Consider the following 20,212-nt stretch of genomic DNA (forward strand, 5'->3'; position numbering starts at 1 on the left):
TCGCAAACAATAGAAACAATATTTCTCCTATAAAGAATATGCAACCAACATACAAAAAATACAATTTTGTTTATTTCCCATTTAATTATTACTGTAAGATAAAGTTAGCCGGAGTTAATCGAATTTTTGATCGGCATATCCATCTATATGGTAAATATATCTCTTGACAAGTCATAGCTTAATCATTTTTAAATTTCTCATATATGTAATCATTGTTTCGCATTGTTTAATTTCCTAACCGCTTCGCTTGCCAATCAAAATGTTGATAATTGATTTTATGAGCAATTAATTTGCAAAAGCAATCATTTGCATAGCCCACAGCATCTTGTCAACGGCTTTAAGATAATTCCGTCTAAGATTTACTTTAAACTTAGCCTCGAAGCATTTCCCATTACTTTTGTATGTATGGTGTGTGTTTTTTCTCGTGTGCATGTGATTTTGTTTAAAATCAAAGTTGTTATATGTTTATGTATCCTTATAAATACGAAATATGTGCTTCAGCCGTGCTTATTTTGTATCTCTTAGCCTCTTAGCCTCAGACTATTTTTAAATAACTTAAGCACACTTATAATTCGATTCTTTGACGATGGAATCAATTTGAATTAAATAATATCAAAAAAGCGCAAAAATACAGCTCTGAAAATTGAAATTAATGACATTTGCTTTATTCCATTAAATGGCTAGAGCAGGGTTCATTGTCAAACTCATAAAAAGTGTATCCACTTTATGAATACAGATATGCTTTTTACTCTGGCAATAGGTGCAGGGTAAATGTTATGGTATGAGCGTCCATTTTTTCGTAAAAAACTCGAAACAGACGTGATCAAATTTGAAACGAGTTTGAAAGAAGATTTCCTCAGATTAAAAATAGTTACTGCGATTGACAAAATAATACCAGTTTGTTTGCATATACTTTGTGTCGTCGAAGTTGTTTGTTTCTGCATTTGAGTCCAATACTTGAGAAATATTTTATAGCCTAAGGAGGAACATCTTCTTAATCCATTGAGCGGGCTGCAGATGTGGCCTATGGAAAAGGAACTGTTATGCAGATGTATTTTAAAAATAAATGCGCCAGACACAGCCCAGGTTATCGGCGTACGTTGAATATGTCTCTCCCCAACCATTTAACAAAAACAGAAGCTGAAATAACAACAGTGAGAGTCGTCGAGGCTTAACATGAACTGTGCGATTTAAGCAATTTGCAATTTTCGCACAAGAAAAACATCGGAAACGGCAATGGGCATGGCAACGTGCTCCAATGATAATAACTTTTCATAGCGTCCCATTGCCATTAAGCGCCCCGCAGCGCCGGGTGGAGTCATATGCATATGGCATACAGGCCCAATTCGCACTCACTGTATGCGATGAAGCTACTTTGGCTTTAATAATTTAACACAACCATCCATTTTAAACGCAATCCTTTCGCAATGTACTATAACACCGATTGCCTCCAGTATGCCTGATACAATGCTTTCGCCTTTCCGCGCGGAAAGCTATTTATTTCTGTTCGCCTTGTTTGATTTCTTCCCTAGTCTTCTTTTTCGTATTTCCTTGTACGGCAGTGTAGTGAAAATGCTTTATGTAGTGTCTGTCCTGGTTAGCGGTATTGTTTCCGCAATGCATTGACATTGCGTATACGCCGGGCTGGCATGAAACGGATTTAAGCCCGTGACATTTTCCTGGCATAAACTGCATAAGCCTTGCCCGGCTTGAGCGGTAAATGTCACTGCTTATATTTTCATTTTGCAAAGGCAAAATATAATGCGCTGAAAGTGGTGAGCATTAAAACGTTGTAAGATAGATTGAAAAAATTATCAAAACAAACTGTTTCCTTGTGGAACAGAGTGGTTTGGATTACAAAGATCTTTTAAAATGATTTTGTTGTTGATGGCATGAAGAACAAAAACTTGCAAGTAATCTTTCTGGGAGTCAGTTGGAAAATTCAGTTTTATAAAAATAAATGTGCACATAAGTTAAATAGTGTTAAACCTTAAAGTATTCTAAAAGTTTTCATTCTTTAATAATGACGAGCTTTAAAGATAAGCCTGAAGTCGATCGGACGAAATTTAAATGCCTTTAAGCCCTTTTGCCCCCATTTTCCAGGAGGGGTATGGATTTTGCGAACAGCATTAAACACCACTCAAATTAATTTAAATGAACATCTTTAAACATACGTATGAATATAATTAAACAGCAAAAAGTTAAGTTATATACAAATGATTTTGAATTTCTAGGTGCCATTGAAAAGTATTGAGATACAGTTTGAAACAGTTTTCTCAAATCAATTTTATAAATATCTTTGAAAGAGAGTTTGTAACCAATCGGAGAGTCAATTAAAAATATTAGACAACATTTAATAATTGTCAGTGCGTAGCTTAGTCAGACTGCAGGTTATCTCATTTCAACTAGAGGATTCCTATTTATTGATTCTGTTAACGCTGGGATCCTTGGGGGCTTGTTTCGCTAAACTAATTCATTATTGAACGTAAGCAAAAGCTAACAAGCAAGTATAAGTGCATTTTCCTAATCAACAGAAATTGCTCTCTTGATTCCCCGAGCTGAGCAAACAATCTAGAATCCACACATATACATATTTATAATAAAATATATGTGTACATGTGTACATTGAGGGGTCGAAACACTTATCTCACTTACGTCCAAGTGTCACTCAATTTGCGTCTGTTTACCCAGGCCCTCTGAGGCGAGAAAAGGAATGCCGCAACGCCTACGAGAGGTTGCAGCGCAGAGGAATTTACAAACTGACTAATATGTGGACAAGAAGTTATTTATTTAATAATGTATAAAGGCATCTAAATGGGTGCAATGTGACGCCGCAGAAAGGACATGACGCGCAGCTTGGCCAGATTCATGGGCACACTGTCCCGCACATTGATGCTGGTCAGATCCTCCACATGCGAGTAACCTGCCGCAGGAAGAAAATTAATTAATGCACTATTTACCTGGCTAATTGCCAGTTGCTTGCCTGCTATAACCACCGCCTGGCGGCCACGTTGTTGTCCCAAAGCCCGCCATGGATCCAGCTCCCCATGCGTAAAGACCACCTCACGATAACGCACGCTCTGGTTAAACGAGAGACCACCAAATTGTGCATTCATCTGTGCAATGCCCAAGGCAAGTGCTGCCGCAGTCTGTCCTGAACCAAATGCATCACGGCACAGCTGCTCAAAGTACCACAAAGGCACTTCACGGCCAAAGGTTGAGCTGGTTGATGTGGTGTTAATGTGGCTGGTTGTGGTGTACCACCCAAATTGGTTGCACGTCTGGTAGAACCAGGCGCGTACTGCAAGCAAGTTTTGATTTGTTTGCAAGTGCAAAAATTTAAAAACAATCAGACTTACTGCCCGAGCTGCGGTCGGAAAATTCGCTAAACAGCTGCAACATTGACTTGTAGCTAAAGTCCAGACAGTTGTATTCACCCAACCGCTTGTCATCCAAATAGAGCAGCTGTAGAAACTTTAGCAAGGCCTCCTCATCGCTGGAGTGCAGCGACATGAGCGTCTCGCACAGCGCTGGAATGTAGGCACTGTGAAGAAGTTTAGTAGCTGAGCAATTGTACTCATCGTCAATGCACAAGGCCCACCTGTAACTCTGCACAACTAGGGCAAAGTAATTGCCAATGCCGCTGAAGAAGGTCATGCGATCCAGCAAATTATTTGCATTATAGCTCGGACAGGCATTCAGTCTCTTTAGAAATTCAGTTGTCTCATTCGTATTGAATAGCTTCACCAAGTGGTTAAGACCCCTCTCTATCCGTTGTGTACAATTGTGACCATAGCTCAGGTTAAGGGAGTTCTCAACCAATTGCATGTATTCTGGAAAAATATCAAATATTTTTATAATAATAAGGTGTGTTTTGCGATATTTTTAAAACATAAATTCAGAAAGAATTATAAGAGAACGAGTTTATTTTATATGACTTAAACTCAAGAAATTATCATGTAGAATTTTTTTATAAATAAAATTCAACCAAAAAATGGTCTATAAATTGTTAAGAACAATTAAAATATGCAAATAAGAACAATAGCAATGTATTTTTAAGGATGAAGCCAATCGATTAAAAACTGTATAATAAAATTGTGTAAGTTATCCTTGTGGCCAGCTCAAAAGATTTAGTTTAAATTACTAAATTCTTTACGAATTCTTCGTTATCTTTCACAACGGTATTTCTAAGACCGTAAGGAATAAATGAGGCTGATAACCCTTCAAAATATTGGTATTATTTCTCATACGTTCCTGGACTTGCTTGACTTTGGTTCCAAAATGTGACACAAATTACAGATGTAAACCGGACATGAGGATATTTGCTGACACTAGGCTCCTTGCATCGCATTCTGTCTATTTTGTATTTTGTCCAAGACAACTTTTCTCATAGACTCCTGCATCTGCTTTTTAATATTTAAGTAAAGTATTTTCTTGCTTTTTAACCCTATCGCTTTTATATATCGCTTTTTGGACCTGTCGATACTTAACAAAAACTGATATGTAACAGATTTAAAGAATACTGTTTATTGCAATCAAAGATCTTCTTACCGTAGAAATCCGCCTTGGCCAGCAGCGGAGCACTGGACGCCCAGCTGGCAGTAACAAGATCTGGATAGAGATGCGTCATCCAAGCTGCCATGCTGCCGGAGTATGAACCACCTACTAGGATGACTTTGGAATGTGTTAGATTGCTGGAGTGCGACTTTTGGTATCGTATGAAATGCGCTAGATCAGCTAAGGCTTGATGCAGGGATAAGTGTTTCAGATGCTCTAAGGACAGACTGTCATTTCTGCATAAGAGAGACTCTAAATGTGCGAGGTATTTAATAATATTGTATACCAACTAACTTACTCGTATGGCCAGCTTTGGCCGTAGTATCGGTGCTCCGTGTAGAACAAAATTCCCGCATTCTCCACGGCCATATCGTGGGTTAGACCCGTGCTGAGCAGACCCGGTGTTATGGTCCATTCACCGCCCAAAAATATATAAATGGGTCCTTGAGGCTTATGATATTTGGCATTTCGAAAATAACGCTATAAGAGAAGAGAGCCTTATAGTCAAAATTGAATCTTGTGATTAATATTACCATTTGCCATGTTTTATTATTCAGCTCATCAAAGTGATCAAGTCTTTGGCTCAGCCAAAGCTCCTCCACAGGAGCAGCATCGTTCTTCGTATAAGGTCCTGAACTGGGCTCCTGCAGCAGCAGTTCCCAATTACGACGGTAGGGATTGTGAGCTTCCAGCTTTGCAGAGACCAACGAGCTGAGGTCTAATGTAATTAAACAGACGAGAATGAAATAATTCATGTTGATGTAGACAGCTCTTAGCTGAAGTGTTTGCACCAGTTTGTTTGGCGTTTTATATGGCGTGCAGCGTTGTAGTTATTGCCCCTATAGTAATTGCATATGCATGCTAATTAGTTGACTATCATAATAAATGAAGTATGAATTGCCAATTTGTAGTTCAACATTTTTTGAATTGCTGATACGCAGTGGTATACTTTGCTTAGAACATTTACTAAGTACGCAACAATTACTAAGCTGCCAATCGGTTTGGAACCGAACTTATTCAAAAAGAAAGAACCTTTGTAGAATTATAGCTTTTTGCTGATATGTGCGGAGATTCGCGAAGAAAATACCTTGAAAAATTTGTCCCTAGAAAAACTCAGTTTTCAACTGATTATTTCTATAGAGCTAAATGATAAAGTAGTGCGGCGTTTATAAGATATGGCCTGTAATGCCTGCAACAGACATTCATAAAGACGGACATGGCTATATCGACTCGGCTATTAAAGCTGATCAACAATATATACACTGTAGGGGGTCAGAGCCGTCTACATGTTTTAGATCGAAATCCCAACACCTTTTATAATTGGTTCAACCAAAGCAGTTGTACAAGAAACACTAGAGCATAAACCTGAAACAGAGCTATATTTTTCCAGGTATGGCTTGCATATTTCTTAACATTTTACTCGCAGCTTAACAAGAACAGGCAATTTGACCATGCTCGTGAGCATTGATAATAATATGCCAGAAAAAAATCAACTTGGTGTTTTGAAAATAAGTAAGAACCAAATAAAAATGTTGAGTGTGAACTGCGTAATAACCAAAAACAATGAGACTTCATGATAATAGCACCTCAAGGGGAAGTTACTTTTAAATGTTAAGGCTTTCGACAAGCGGCGGCAAAAGTGGGCCCAGTAATTCTCCTTTAAAATTGGATGTCTCTAGCTCTAAAACTGTATCAGATATACATTTGTCTGATTAACCAGCTCCAGATGAGAGTGTCCAAAAAATGGTAGGTTTTATCTCCTCCACAATTTTTAGATATATTAAGAGTTTGTATTTTCAAAATACCGAAAACATATTTACTAGTTGTATACAAAACTTTCCGTTCCATAATATTAATATTTAATTTTAAAAGGCATACTTTGAGGGGACCAATAAATTAAAAAGATCTTATAAATGAAAATTTTCTTGGTTTCTGAAAGTATGCCAGTTCAAATCATTCAAAATGGATTTTGAATATAAATTTACATTTACATAATATTAAGGAGCACATATGCAATTATTTGCATCTTTAAAAATAACTGTTTGATTCTTGTATACACACAGCTTAACATTTTACACATCTATAAGAAAGTTTCCCTTTCATCTGGAAGCAAGTACAAACTCCCAGTTGAACTCTTAAAAATATTGTCATTACAAGTCTGAGGGCCCAAAAGACAAACAAGCCGAGTCAACGCTGAAGCTCTCACTCTTTGTCCTCCCTCTCTCTCTCTCTCTCTCTTTCTCTATCACGCTCTCTTTGGTTCAACTTGGTTTCACTCAGTTTTGAGTGAAACGCCAACGCTTTTCATAGCACACCCTGAATGCCCCTCGAGCTTTTTGACTGGAGCGAATCAGCGCTACCCTTGGAGCAGTGGGCGCTCATGTTAGGGACCCGGTTGGCAATCTATTGGGCATGGATTCACCTAGTTATGCCAGAGATGTTTGCGTGGGCAGCAAAAGGGCGGGGCGGGTAGCAGCCGGCGTGCTCTTCTATGAGTACTTTCTTGTTCAACTTCCCTGATACTTTCCACTCAGCGAGTTGCTCTTTGCTGCTGGCTGAAATTATAAGAAGACATTGGGTTTTATTACACGAACATGTGTTTTTTTCCTTTACCAGGAAATCCACAAAAACAAAAGGTTCACACATACATATAAGACACTCGGCACTAATTAATATTTGTTGCTTTAATTAATAGCATATTTAGTGGATGCCTATGGAAGTATATTGATGACTGGGACTAGGACTAGGATGCTAACGACTAGCGACCTTGAGAGTTGCGTTTCCTCAATTGTGGTCTTATTCTAATTAATATGCTGTGCTTATCAGCTTCCTCAATCGCTTCTTCCTGCAGATATACCCTTGCAGATGGTCTTTGGATTTAGTTAATCCATTCTATATATGTAAGTATATATGATATCTTGTCAAACTAGATATGTCTGTCAGTCTCATCAGCTTAAGCATGGCAATTGGAGAGGTTTTTAAGATGTAAGCAAGTTGCTCCTACAGACGTAGTAATAATATTATTCTAATTATATCAGTCATGGGATATTTAAAACTAATATGCTTTAAAGGATTTTAAACCTCCGGCAATTAGCTTAGTTGTATTATGAGATAATTTATCTATGAGAAATGGGGGCTTGTATAACTCTGGTGTTTATAGTCCGATTGTTAGACAATTTTCCGGTTTAAAATGCGGTATTCAACTGTGTGTATATACCAAAGCGCATGGCGTTTAAAATAAGTGTTCTTAATTTTGGATCAAGCGTGGGACAGATCCAAAAAATAAAATTTAATTAAATAATAATAATTTTCTTCATTTGACTAAATAAACCTAGCTAGTTGCAGTGATTAGATTTAATATGATATACTACAATTAAGCTGAAGCAAATGCACAATTATTAATAGCCCACGGCACAGAAAACCTTGAAGATAAATAAATAAATGCTAAATACCAAAGGTTATTGAGAAGAACTTATTGGCAACTAATCGGGAAATAGTCGGCGGAGTACCTATCAGCACGTGGGGTGTGCATTAAATTAGTTTGATTTAAAGCGAATTCGGCTGCTGACCGAGGGATGAGGTCATGGGCTTTCTTTTGCAAGGACTTTGTTGAATCGAAGTATGACGGATTAAATATCTTTTTCAGAATTTTATTTTGAGCAGCTTGCAGCTTTCTTAAGTGCAAAACTATTGATTTGTATACAACGAGCTTGTTGTGTGTGGCTAGCTTAGATAAGTGGTTAATGAACGGATATAGGAGCCGGATGGTCTCATCGATTGTATCTAGAGGCTAACTGATATGGCCGCCATAAATGAGCTCTTTATGAAAGTGGCTGCTGAGGTGTCTGACTGAGTGCTCCCACTTAATGTAAGGGTTATTAACTTGAAGCTGAGTACCTTGCAAAGAGGTTGGTTCCGCGGCAGTTAGCTTAATTTTTCATTGGAAGAAATAGTTGAATATGGAGTTTAATGAGCTCTAAAGTTCGTATTGTATTTGAGAATTGCAGCTAACAAACATTGGGGTAACATATGTATGTGATTTGTAAGGGTCCATGCCCGATCGCCAATCCTTTTGGGACCCTAGCGCATATTCAATTTTCTTGGAGCTATTGTCATCCATAGAAGTATCTGTCCGCCCAAAAGCTTTGTGTCCAAAAAGTTAAATATTCGTAATCTGCGCAACACTATGAAATTATTTGCTATCGATTTGGGTGTAACCGTTTTTTTTTTTGATACATTTTGATACATATGGATGTAAAAAAGTTTTTATTTCTAAGAAGTTTTCCGATTTGAAAAAGCGTTACAACTGTGGAAAGACAATAAATATGCCAACAATTAAGCCCTTTTCACATAATTTAGAATTTAATTGTTTAGAAAATATACATTATCTTAATACGAAACAAATTCATAGACTTTAAAAACTGAACTAAATTCAAAATAATTTGCCATTAACTTTTACAACTTCTAATTGTACGTTATTTGTGTCTTGATTTTTATCTTTGTTTTATTTTTATTATCATTTTGTTATACGTATTGTGCCTCGATTCAAATATAAAGTCAAGCGGCTGTGCCAATTACCGAGGTATACATATATGCCTATTACCTGTGATGCTCTGGGCCTTATCGTAAGTGATTCTTCGTTAGGGTACAGAATAATGCACTCCTGTTACTTCTGACTTTTGTATCGATATTTAATGTTCATTATTATAACTTTTATTAAAGTGAATTTAAATGTGTTGCCAGGGTATAAGAATGGTATAAGAATATAAGAATTCTTAATACCTATCATATTTCCATAAATACCGCAAACTTTCAACAATGTAGCAACTCGTTGTAATATATGCCCATTCGCATTGCCTTTGCACTACGCACAAGCAAAAGCAACAACTGTAGCAACAGTCGTGAGTCAAAGAGCAGGCCGCACGAGGGCACGAGCTGCTCGCGATTCGCTCAGGACGAGTATCGCGTAGGCGAATGAGTTGCGCTCAGTTCTGGCGGACATTTGAGTGGAATGCAGAGTATAAAAGCCGCACGCAATGTGCTCAACGCTTCAGTCGAGTTTGAAACTTACACTCAAGCGGAGTTGTAAATAGTTGTTCGAGTTTTTTGGCTCGTACTCAAACGTACTGTAACCGAATATTATTAAACACATACACACTTACACAGTGAAATGCATAAAAAAACAAATATTATGGAAATTTTTACATAAATTTACAAAATTGTTTTTCTTGTGGCCGCGTATTTCCAACTGACGCGTTTTTTATTTTCTTGCCTCCTTGCGTGTGGGTGTGTGTCTGTGTGCTTGTGTGTGCCTTTGTAATAAAATATACCATATAAATGTGAAGCCCTTGCTGGTAGTGACATTGTAAATGAAAACCAAATCAAGTGACAAAAATTGACAACAAAAATATCATATAGCCGAGTCTATGTGCTTTTGGTGTGCGAGTGTGCGAGTGTGTTAAGGAATTGAATTTAAGAACAGTCGCTTTGAACATTATTTACCTCAGAGTCAGGCTCAGCCTCAGTTCTAGCCTCGTTAGCCTGCTGTTTATCCATCCGCCGTCTGGCTGTGTGTGTGTGTGTGTGTGTGTCTGTTTGTTTGTGTGTGTTTGGTGTTTTTGTGCCTTGAATAACAACACGCAGTTGCTGATTGTTGCCTGCTTTTGTGCGGGCCCACTGTTGCTATGCCCCTCATCAGCGAAGGCACCTGTTAAATTATGCATTAAGAAAACGTAACAGCGGACTCAGAAAATCTCATCGCCAGCGCTACAAAATTATATGAAAAAGGCTGGAAAAATGCTGCGAAAATAATGCTAACATTTCCTCTGGTTTCAGTTGTTTTTGTTGTTGTTGTTGTGGGCATTCACTGCTTTGCTTCTTCGTATATTATTATACTTACATATTATGCAAATGAACGCTTGTTTGTGATTTCGGCAGCTGACTCTGCAGCTATTTTTATACATTTTTCAACTTTGAAGGTGCCCAGCAGTAACCCAAAGTTATGACCCTTAAAAACACCCCATGTTGGAGCATTACTTTAAGTTTGTTTGCATTTTATGCAGTACCAGTTTTGCGTAAAAACAGAAAAAGATTTAAAGACTCTATTGCATATTTAAAAATGAGCATTGCATTCTATTCTGTATGATAATTTGCTTAGAGTACAGATTTATTTCTATTCTCGCTTCTCTTTTTGCCACAGAAAATGCGCTTAAATAGTTTGATCTTATGGCTTTAACTGCACTCACTCATTTGGCCACGTTTTGCTACTTATTAAAACAATTTGCGCCGCTTTATTTGGCAACATTTTGGCCACGTCACATAACTCGCTTGGTTTCCTACTTTATGGCCCGCCTGTTTGCGCATCTCTATGCCCATGTGGCCCATCGTAATATTTAGCCATGTGGTTTTCCTTCAGTTTGGCTTGGAAAAGCAAACGGCAAACACGTCTTAAAATATTTGGCTTCTTTCGCCTCTGGTGTATTTAATTTAGTCGCAAGTTGTGTTTCCCCAGACGTTGCATGCGGCAGAAGCATCTGGTTGTTACTCGGCTTCGAATTGTTTATCAAATCGTTTGCACAAAACTTTCGAGAGAGAGTTTATTAAGGAATTCTGGCTCCGTCTTGATGTGCGTAAAGTTTGCCAGCGAATTGTCATGAGATTTTTCGGCTTTATGCTTTCGAGTGTGCCAAGAGGTTTCAGTTGTCTTCAATTTGTTTTATGCTTGTGTTTGCCCTGTAGCCCATACTCAAATAGGTAAGAGAGTGTATTATTGTACCCGGTAGAAGTAGCTATCGTCAAACTCAACATTTTTAAAGCTGCTTTGTCTATCTGCAAATCAACATTTCGATTTTGTCTTGCCGATTATAAAATCTCGAAAGACTTTCTAATTTGTTAGCTCGCTTTTATGTTTGTATAGACTTTAACTTTTTAGCCGGACACCATCGAAGAGACCATTATAAATTTCGCAAAGTCGTTCAGATAGATTTTAGGCACACATATTTTGGGTATTCTTCACTTGCCAGCTACTATCATTATTGGATGCCCGTAAGGCCTATTGTTCCCCCTACTACTACTTTCATGCAGAATATACTTTTATATTTTTCATCACAGCGCTAAGTTCTTCACAGTCAGGAATCCAATCAATCAATCATTAAGTATTTTGAGACAATTTATTTTTAGTGGTATACTTTGATTCAATTTTGAAAGACTTCTGTTTTTTCTTCTAAATGGTCAGAAGGTGTCAAAAATATGCAGAAACTGCTAAAATTCAAGGCTGGTTTTTTTTAAAGGCATAATCATAAACTGTAGAGTACTCTTAAAGTACTGGCTGTGAAAAGCAAATGAAATTTCGCTGGAATACATCACGGCACATACATTTTCATTAGCAGCTGTGTTAGACACTGTGTGCTGACCCTTCACCCTTAGGATTTGTCAACTTCAATTAGAGCTCAAAGAAAAAAGAAAGGCCGCCGCATTGCCTTGACCAGACGGACCTACGTCAACATTGGCACTAAAATTGCCACTGGTCCAAGTACAACCTAAATATGTATATGTACATAAATTTTGTTTCCAAAAAAGAGTCAACAAAAATATCTACGAGCACATAAAAAATAAGAAAGTTCTATTAAAAAAGGCAAACGGACTAATTAAAATGCTGACGCTTGCTTCTCGTTTTTGTACATTTTTTACAAGCTGTGCAAGTCTGTGGTACCGTAAAGCTGAGCCAAACTTTGTCTACTTGTTTAAATAGAGTGAGCAAAAATTGCGTTTTATTTTTGATTGCTCCGAAAAGTATGCTAAAAGTTGCCACTTCCTCGGGCTTGACTTTTGAATAAAGTTGTCTGCTTGTGTTTGCTCTTAACCAAAAAAAACAAAAAATAAGAAAAAAAGGGTTAAGCTTGGCTATAATTAAAGGTCTGGTTTTTACTTGCTTTCCTTGAACACCATTTCCTTCTGCCACGGCTGCGTATGTGTTTTGGGTGCTCCAGAGAGTCATTAAAAGGCGCTCAAGTATGGCTAGAGAATATTATATGTATATATGCCATGAGTATGTGTGAGAGTATGTATAAGAGCGTGGGCTTCTGTGTGTGTGTGTAATTTTAGCGAGTGTTCAAAAGCAAGAAAAAGGGTTGTTCAACTTTTCGTACCACCGAAATATTGTTAAGCTTTGTTAAGCTGATTAGACGACATTTCCATGTAAATTGCCTAACACTCACACAACGTTGTTTCATATCATGTCATGGCGACTATTTTATATATATACCCATATTTTTATATATAAATATATGTAGTATATGTTGCGTGCGAGTTGAAAATGTGGTGTGAAGTTCTTAATGCCCCAATTAAATGTGTGTTTGTTCAATTTATGTTTATTGGGTCGAATAATCATTGGTTTTGGTTTAATGACACAAGCTCATATTTGTTTTGTCGGTCATCGTACTTAAAAAAATATTTATTTTATTGCTTCCGCCCATCTCATCAATATCTGATTACATTTGTACATTCCCCATTTGCTATCCCATTGTCCTGCGGTCCGTTTATTCCAAACGCATTGGAATACATAATTTTACAAAATCTAGTCCTTAAATTATTAAAAGAGGAACTCGTCAAAAAAAAACTTGACATATAAATATTTAAGTGTTTAACCTCTATGCATTTGACTGAAATTAAATTTCTTTAAAATCATGAAATCGTAAGAAGCACGTTTACTTAATTATTAATACAACTATCTGTGAGCTAATGGAGAGGAAACACATTTTCCTTTCCTTTATTTTATTTCTCTTTAAAGAAGTGTATTATTCATTTCATTTTAGTTAGCTTTCCGTAACATTTTATTTGGCAGTTTGGAAATACCCGCTAAAAAATGCAAAATGCAGTCTCTATTTAAAAAAAAAATTACAAATTGCTTGAAAAATATTAAATATATAATTTTGACTTTACTAATAAGATTTTCTGTGTTCTTCTCGTTACAGTGTAGAAAAATGTAAAAAGTCGACTAAAACATAATATTCGTTTGCCTGCAAATTCTTTTCGATTTTATGTTTAAGCGAAAGCGAATCCGAAATATTTTAGAAAAGTAAACTAAATCCAACGGCTTTTAGAAAAACGGCTTGTAGAAAAAAGCGCGAACATAACTGCACGAATTAAGTACGTATATAGCGGTAAATAATAATATCGAATCAACGTAACGAAAGTAAGTTAAGGAATAAAGCTAATTTCTGGTGCGTATAACTCCATTAGAAGGCGATTAGCATAGCTTTGTGAAAACAGAGCAAAAGAACGAGCTACTGCATCAGAAGTGCCAACAAATAATTCAATCAGACCCATCTGTGAAACCAGAAAAAGAAAACGTCCAACGAGCGTCCAAGTGAGAGTGACAGCCGTGACACGAACCAAACCAAACCAAATATAACCGATACGGTGCTGGGCTCCCCTTCAGCCACTGCAAAGGTCGCGGCGGCCCAAACACAAACTAACTAGAAAACTTTGTCAAACACTCGAGTAAAGCGGCAAACGTGCGCATCTGAAAGTTTTCCCTCTATTTCGTGCACCTCTTAGACTCAGATATAGATACAGATAAAAAATACATACACTGACGCGAGTGCTTTAATTTCGGCACGTTCTCAGCAAAATAAGTACATAAAAAGGCGGCAAGAGAAACAGCTGCAGGATGTCCGCCTCCATGCCATTGACCATGGACCAGCGACGTTTGATCTGGCCAACATTTATCCTCTCGCTGCTGTTGCTCCAAACAACGGCGAGTGCCATCGATTTGAGTCGTTTGTACGGCCATATGGCAAACCCGATACAAAAACGAAGCGGTAAGTGCACATTTAAAATATTCACATTTTTATTATGTATACATATATTTTTATACATAACGATTATTATCTGTAAAGAACGCAAAAATCGTAAAAAAATCTAAAAACCTGCTAATGTCTGTATTCTATATCGCATATATATGATAAATATACGATAGTTTTAAGCGGGTTTTGCCGATCGTGCCTAGACCAAATTAACTCTCAAATTTAAACATCAATTTTCCACATATATTCCACCGGTGGAGATTTTATTTAATTTACACAGATATTTAAAAATAATTGTGAAGTCGATCCGATGAAATGTACTTCAAAAAATCCTTAAAACATGCTTTCATTTTAACAATGTAGATCTTTGAAAATTACCAAAATTACCAACAAATTTCCAAAACCGCTGAAATATATTCACACACTCATAAAGTCTTTATGTAGAGTTTTGCGAAAGGTGTGAAACACCTTTCAATTAAGTTTCCACAAAGATCTTTATGCAAAAATAACTATTTTTCCACACTTGCGGGTGGAATTTCCCAAATCCCCGTCTTAACGTGCACCTCAATTACAAAAGGTAACTACAGTGAAAATATCAGTTTCGTACCTTTTATGGATATATAGTATATATTTATATATAGATTCAACCACCAAGTCAAGAGCGCAGATGTGCAAGACTATTGTCCTGAAGACGCTTGCCGAGGTGCAGCCGAAATATATCGGAAAGAAATATATTAAAACAAAATTGTCTGAATATTTATATATATTTTATATATTCTCAAATACACAAATACATATTGAGTTATTCCTTAGAGTTAATGTAATATCATAAAAAACTAATTATGAACAAAGAGTTATGTATTTGTATGGCTTCTGCGTGAATCAGCTCTAAGGCTTCTTTATTTTACCATATAACTCATCGCTGTTTTTGAATGCACTTTGTTCTTAACCAACGAATTGTGAAATGTTTCTGCATTTGCGTGCTTAAAACTCAATTTGCAATTAAATAAACTAAGCGCACTTTCGTCCTGGCGTATGCGTTTTTCTCATTTTCCTTTTAATTACCCTCAGTAAAGTTTCGTGTTTTCATGTTGGAAATTCCCGTATATTTTTATATTTTTTGTTTATGTGCGGAACTTATTTATTATATTATTAAATTAACACCAGTCGGTCAGTCGTTAATGCCATTTGCAGCCGGGCTAGAGAAGTCGAACGGATGGTCATGGCATAATTTTGTTTGCTTTTTAAATAATTACCACCAACAAACTTATTAGCGCGATGTAAAGCGAATATTTGGCAACACATTTTTGTAACTATATCTGAACAAATAAACAAGTTCAGCTTGCCACACCTAGTTAGGCTTGAATAATGACTGGCAAGCTTTATACTGAAGGATATTTAAATAATGCAAATGTTCACCTTTAATTAACTGAATTTCAAACATGTTGGGCATCCAATTGCAGCTGTCACAACATGATTTATTCATGTTCTGATTTCGCGCAAATTTCCAAGTAATTACAACATTTTTGTGAATTTTAAGTCAAAGGTCAGACAATCCAACGCTATGACAGCAGCTGCAGTTGCGGTAAGCCATATCATATCAAACATTTCCATTTTTTTCCGCTTGTCACAAGCATTTACTATAATTGCTGTTTTGCATAAAAAATATGTATCAATGCTTTAGTCAAGAACTTCTAAGGCAGACACCTCTTACCTTCATTTTAGCATTTAACTTTTTAAAGTTTTATCTTTATTCACTTTTTTTTTTATTAACACAAATTTGGAATAAACCTAATATATAGCATATAAGTTATTTTGGGGCTGAGAGATATGATTCGGCTGGTTAAGTAATTATATTTGTAGATAATTTATTGCTATGTAGTATTAACAAGAAAGGGGGAGATAATGTTTAGCAGTTTTCTTGCTAAACCTTATTTTAATTAATGAGAATCGCGTAGTAGAGCAACATTTATAAATACCTTGTTTTCTCATTTTCAAACAAACATGCATACATACGATTGTAATTGTTGTTGCTTTTCTTCAATGGCTACATTTAAAATTGAACCCGCCTTCTCCGCCAGAGCCATAGCCACTGTCTTCGCCGATATTTAAACTGTTGCCGCCTCTTTCATAGTTGAAGCTGCCGCCTCCTCCAATTTAAAAGCCGTCTCCTCCATAATTAAAGCTGCCGCTTCCTTCAAGTTTTAAGGCACCGTCGCCTCCATAGTTCAAGCCGCTCCTTTTCCACTTTAAATGAAGCCTATGAGACTTACTTGAAATCATGAGAATCGCGTAGGAGGGAATACAAAATATATGCATATAATCATTTACATACATAAATTCATATATACATTCATGCAAACATACATTAATAAATAGTCACATACATACATAATACATGCATACAAACACATTTGCATATAAACACACATATGTAAACACATACATTTATATGCATAATCACTTATATACAGACATACATACGCACATACTAAATAATACACATGCATACACAGATGCATGCAAACATACACAGTTTGTTTGTTGTTTCTTTACGAACTTATCCCCCCGTTTCATTTGAAAACATTTTGCTGTTTTCCAAAATATGTTCACCAAAATTTGAATTTTCGAGATTCCCAATTCTACTCTTATATGCTTAAAGCCTTGCGTATTGTTGATCAACGTCTTTCCGAATATAGACGTTCTTTCGACCTTTTCTCATATTCAGAGAAAATACTGGAAAGATCAAATTTAGCAATATTTGAATATAAGAAAAAAGCTGAAATTCGTATATAAAATAATTTATATAATTTAATTAAGGCGAAAGTTGTTTCCTGCATCCAATAAACATTTTAACAGAAGGTTTATGTGAGTTCTGTGGAAGAAGTTCAAGTGGCTGCGCATTGTGTAACTGCTGAGTCAACAAACCAAGTGCAGCTTCTAAGCTTATTGAACGGGAAAGTGCTCGGGCGCCAACAGTGAAAGGACTTGCTTATCCTTTTCTTACTCCATCCCTGTCTCATGTTTTTCGCAACGGTGTCCATCACTCAGAAGCTCAGCCATACAATGTCGGTCGCTTTTGTGCTCTTGGCATTTGGCTTTGGCAGCCTTTATGACCGCCGTTGATGCTAACTAACGTGGTTTTGGTCATAATTTTTTTTTTGCCTCTGAACGCTGGCAGTTAATAATTGTGCACTGGGTCGGAGCTGTGTGCAACAAAAGCGCAGGACGTTACAAAGCACCGCCTGTCACTTAAAAAGGTTCTTTCCATTTTTATTTTTTGCGTTTCAGCCGTTGTGGCAACGATTTGAGTGGTCACTGCATAAACTGTGTGTGGGTTGTGCTGCCTGCAATTTACGCAATTTACGCAATTTAAAACAGCATATATAAAGGTTGTTAAGTGACATTTGAAGTGAAAGGTCAATCTACTCGCATTGATTTGACTGATTTGCACACCCAACGCCCATTTAACGGCCTTCATATACGTTAATTGCATTGCCCTAAAGCGAGCACACCATTAACAAACATTTGTATGATTGGTTCCTAGCTCACACGAAAATCATATAAAAAAGTCATAGTAAATCATACAAAAGGATCTTTTCTTTCTACATAACCAATATTTATAAATGTATTTTACTGATATACCTAAGCCTGAACCCCATTTCAAATTTATTTATATGAAGGTAGGGTTGCATACACCTTGGATTTGATCCGATAAGTTATCTCCGTGATCTTCACTTTATTGAAGGACATTTCAATATCATTCATTGGCGTTAATCTACAGACTTAAATTAGGTTTCTTTAATATACTTTCGGTCTCTTAGGCTGTTTGATTTTCGTCCTCGGTACGAGGTCATTCCGAAGACAATTCCCACTTCTGGCATGGTAAAATAATCTTTAGTAATTTTTGATCACTTATTTATAAAGTCGTTCAGTGAATCTGTGTGACTGAAAAACTTTTGGTGGGCCATTAGTTAGCAGCAAATAAAACTTGGTTGCGTTTCGTGCAACTTTATAGATTTCTATTTATAATTCATATAGTATTTGTAATCCGTGAAATTAAAAATTAACGTTCAAGAATCAATTCAACATGAAGGTCAAGAGCTCTTCGCAAGACTCTACGAAATATAAATGAATGTAGCCCGTAATCGTGAAAGGTGTTCTAATGGCGGCACCTGCCCAATCCTTTGACGCCTCTCACCTATGTGAAACCCATTAAAAGTTGTGCTGCACGAATTCCGTTTACGGTTTCGTTTATTTATACTTAATGAGGCACGGAGCGAAAAAGTTGGCCAACAAAAAAAAGGGGGCGTCTAAGAAAATGAATTTCGAAGCATTAGAACAAAAAGCTGATGGCAGCGAAAGTTTCACCTGGTCGAACACTGCCCTACCCACAGCCAAAAGCACACACAGCCGAAAGTTTTTAATAAAATTAGGAGCTCTGTACAAGAGGTCGCAAGAGGCGCAACAAGGAAACTAATAAAGTTTATGGTTATTATGAGGCTGGCAGGAAATTGCAACTCAACTCAGGTCCCAGTGCAAAATGTTTGCCATAATGCGCGCGTAATCACGATTTTGGTTTTGGGCGCTCGTGGCCAGCATTTGCCATCCATAGAGAATATATTATTTTGCGGCATGCAACTGCAGCTGCGCTTGGAAAAGATCACGTAAATGGGCAACGGGCCGGAATGGCAGCATGAAATGTTCTAGGCGAATGCTGCCCCCCGTCTGTCACGGAGGCAAGGCGCGTTTGCATTTTATATTTGCCTTTGCCTATGCATTTGCATGTGTGGCACGCTTCAACGAACGCCTCCGAGTATGCTACGTTTTGTTTGCTATTTGTTGTCGCTTTGGTTTTCTGACTGCACTCGAGTGGCACTGCACACAGTCAATCACATGCTCAAGTTACAATCATACAATGCCAGAATCAACATGAAATTCTAACCCTCTTTTACCACTGATGTGTGGCAACGTCAGAAGTGAATTAAAGCCTGCATAATTCAAAACGTAATTCCAGCACATTTTGTGGTCGCACACCTTGACAAGTTGCCCCTAATTGGATAACACAATAAATATGTAGCACTCATAAAAAGTAAAGAATATTACCTGACATGAATATAAACATTAAACGAAGTGGAATATAAATATAACATAAATTGCTATACATACTGCTTAAGCTAAATAAATAAAATGTAAATTGTTTAAATACCCTCTACACATGCAAATGATGAAGAGGAGTTTCAGCAAATGAATGCAACTAACAGTTGCACACATGCCACATTCTCTGAATTACAAACATTCCGAAGAACTAACAAAAGAATACTCTTAATGGGAAATCTGAATGTATTCATAAATGGACATATCAGATACATGCCTATACTCTTCCATTCACAGAAAAATATAAATATTTTGTTATCGAAATAATATTGATTTTGTGCAGCCTTAAACCGAAAATATTTAGTTTAACAACTCGCTCACAATCTAAAATTAAAATCTATACAAAATCCAATATGGTAATGAATGAAAAACTCAAAGACAACATATAATATATATTACAGAAAACTCTGCAGGAATATTGTTGCAAGTAAACAAGTACAAGAAATATAGTTTTGGTAATGAATGGAGTAAACTTCCATCCTTGCACCATTTCCTGGCCATGCACAATATTTATTGTTATTGCCAAGAAAAGCATAAAAAACTTTCGAAGCGATATTTGAGCTGTGCAATTTGTTCGACCACAACCAGACATAAATAATATCAATATAAATTCTACTCTAAACGATATAAAGTAACTAGTAAATATTCCATGTTAACGAGCGGCGAGTATGAGAGTATGACTATCAGCGCCA

At 36.7% G+C, this 20,212-nt stretch overlaps 2 protein-coding genes across 2 annotated transcripts in view; one reads left to right on the plus strand and one right to left on the minus strand.

Moving 5' to 3' along the window:
* Positions 1-2,810: 2,810 nt before the first annotated feature.
* On the minus strand, positions 2,811-4,941 carry LOC135437073 (putative serine protease K12H4.7). The gene is made up of 6 exons (XM_064694907.1): positions 4,856-4,941; positions 4,552-4,793; positions 3,602-3,833; positions 3,360-3,544; positions 2,984-3,301; positions 2,811-2,923 (listed from the first exon to the last, which is right to left on the minus strand). The coding sequence occupies exons 1-6, from the start codon at positions 4,924-4,926 to the stop codon at positions 2,811-2,813; spliced, it is 1,161 nt and encodes a 386-aa protein (XP_064550977.1). The 5' UTR covers positions 4,927-4,941.
* A 4,674-nt stretch (positions 4,942-9,615) lies between these two features.
* LOC135436217 (IDLSRF-like peptide) overlaps positions 9,616-20,212 on the plus strand; it is a 50,007-nt gene continuing 39,410 nt past the window's right edge. Inside the window, exons 1-2 of the mRNA XM_064693754.1 lie at positions 9,616-9,680; positions 13,530-14,378. Of these exons, the coding sequence (XP_064549824.1) occupies positions 14,228-14,378 (151 nt within the window). The 5' untranslated portion in view covers positions 9,616-9,680; positions 13,530-14,227. The remainder of the gene's footprint in view (positions 9,681-13,529; positions 14,379-20,212) is intronic.

Source organism: Drosophila montana, unplaced genomic scaffold, assembly GCF_035044405.1.
Source record: "Drosophila montana isolate Dmon_TW-CO22-7 unplaced genomic scaffold, ASM3504440v1 contig_3733_1, whole genome shotgun sequence".
NCBI lineage: Eukaryota > Metazoa > Arthropoda > Insecta > Diptera > Drosophilidae > Drosophila > Drosophila montana.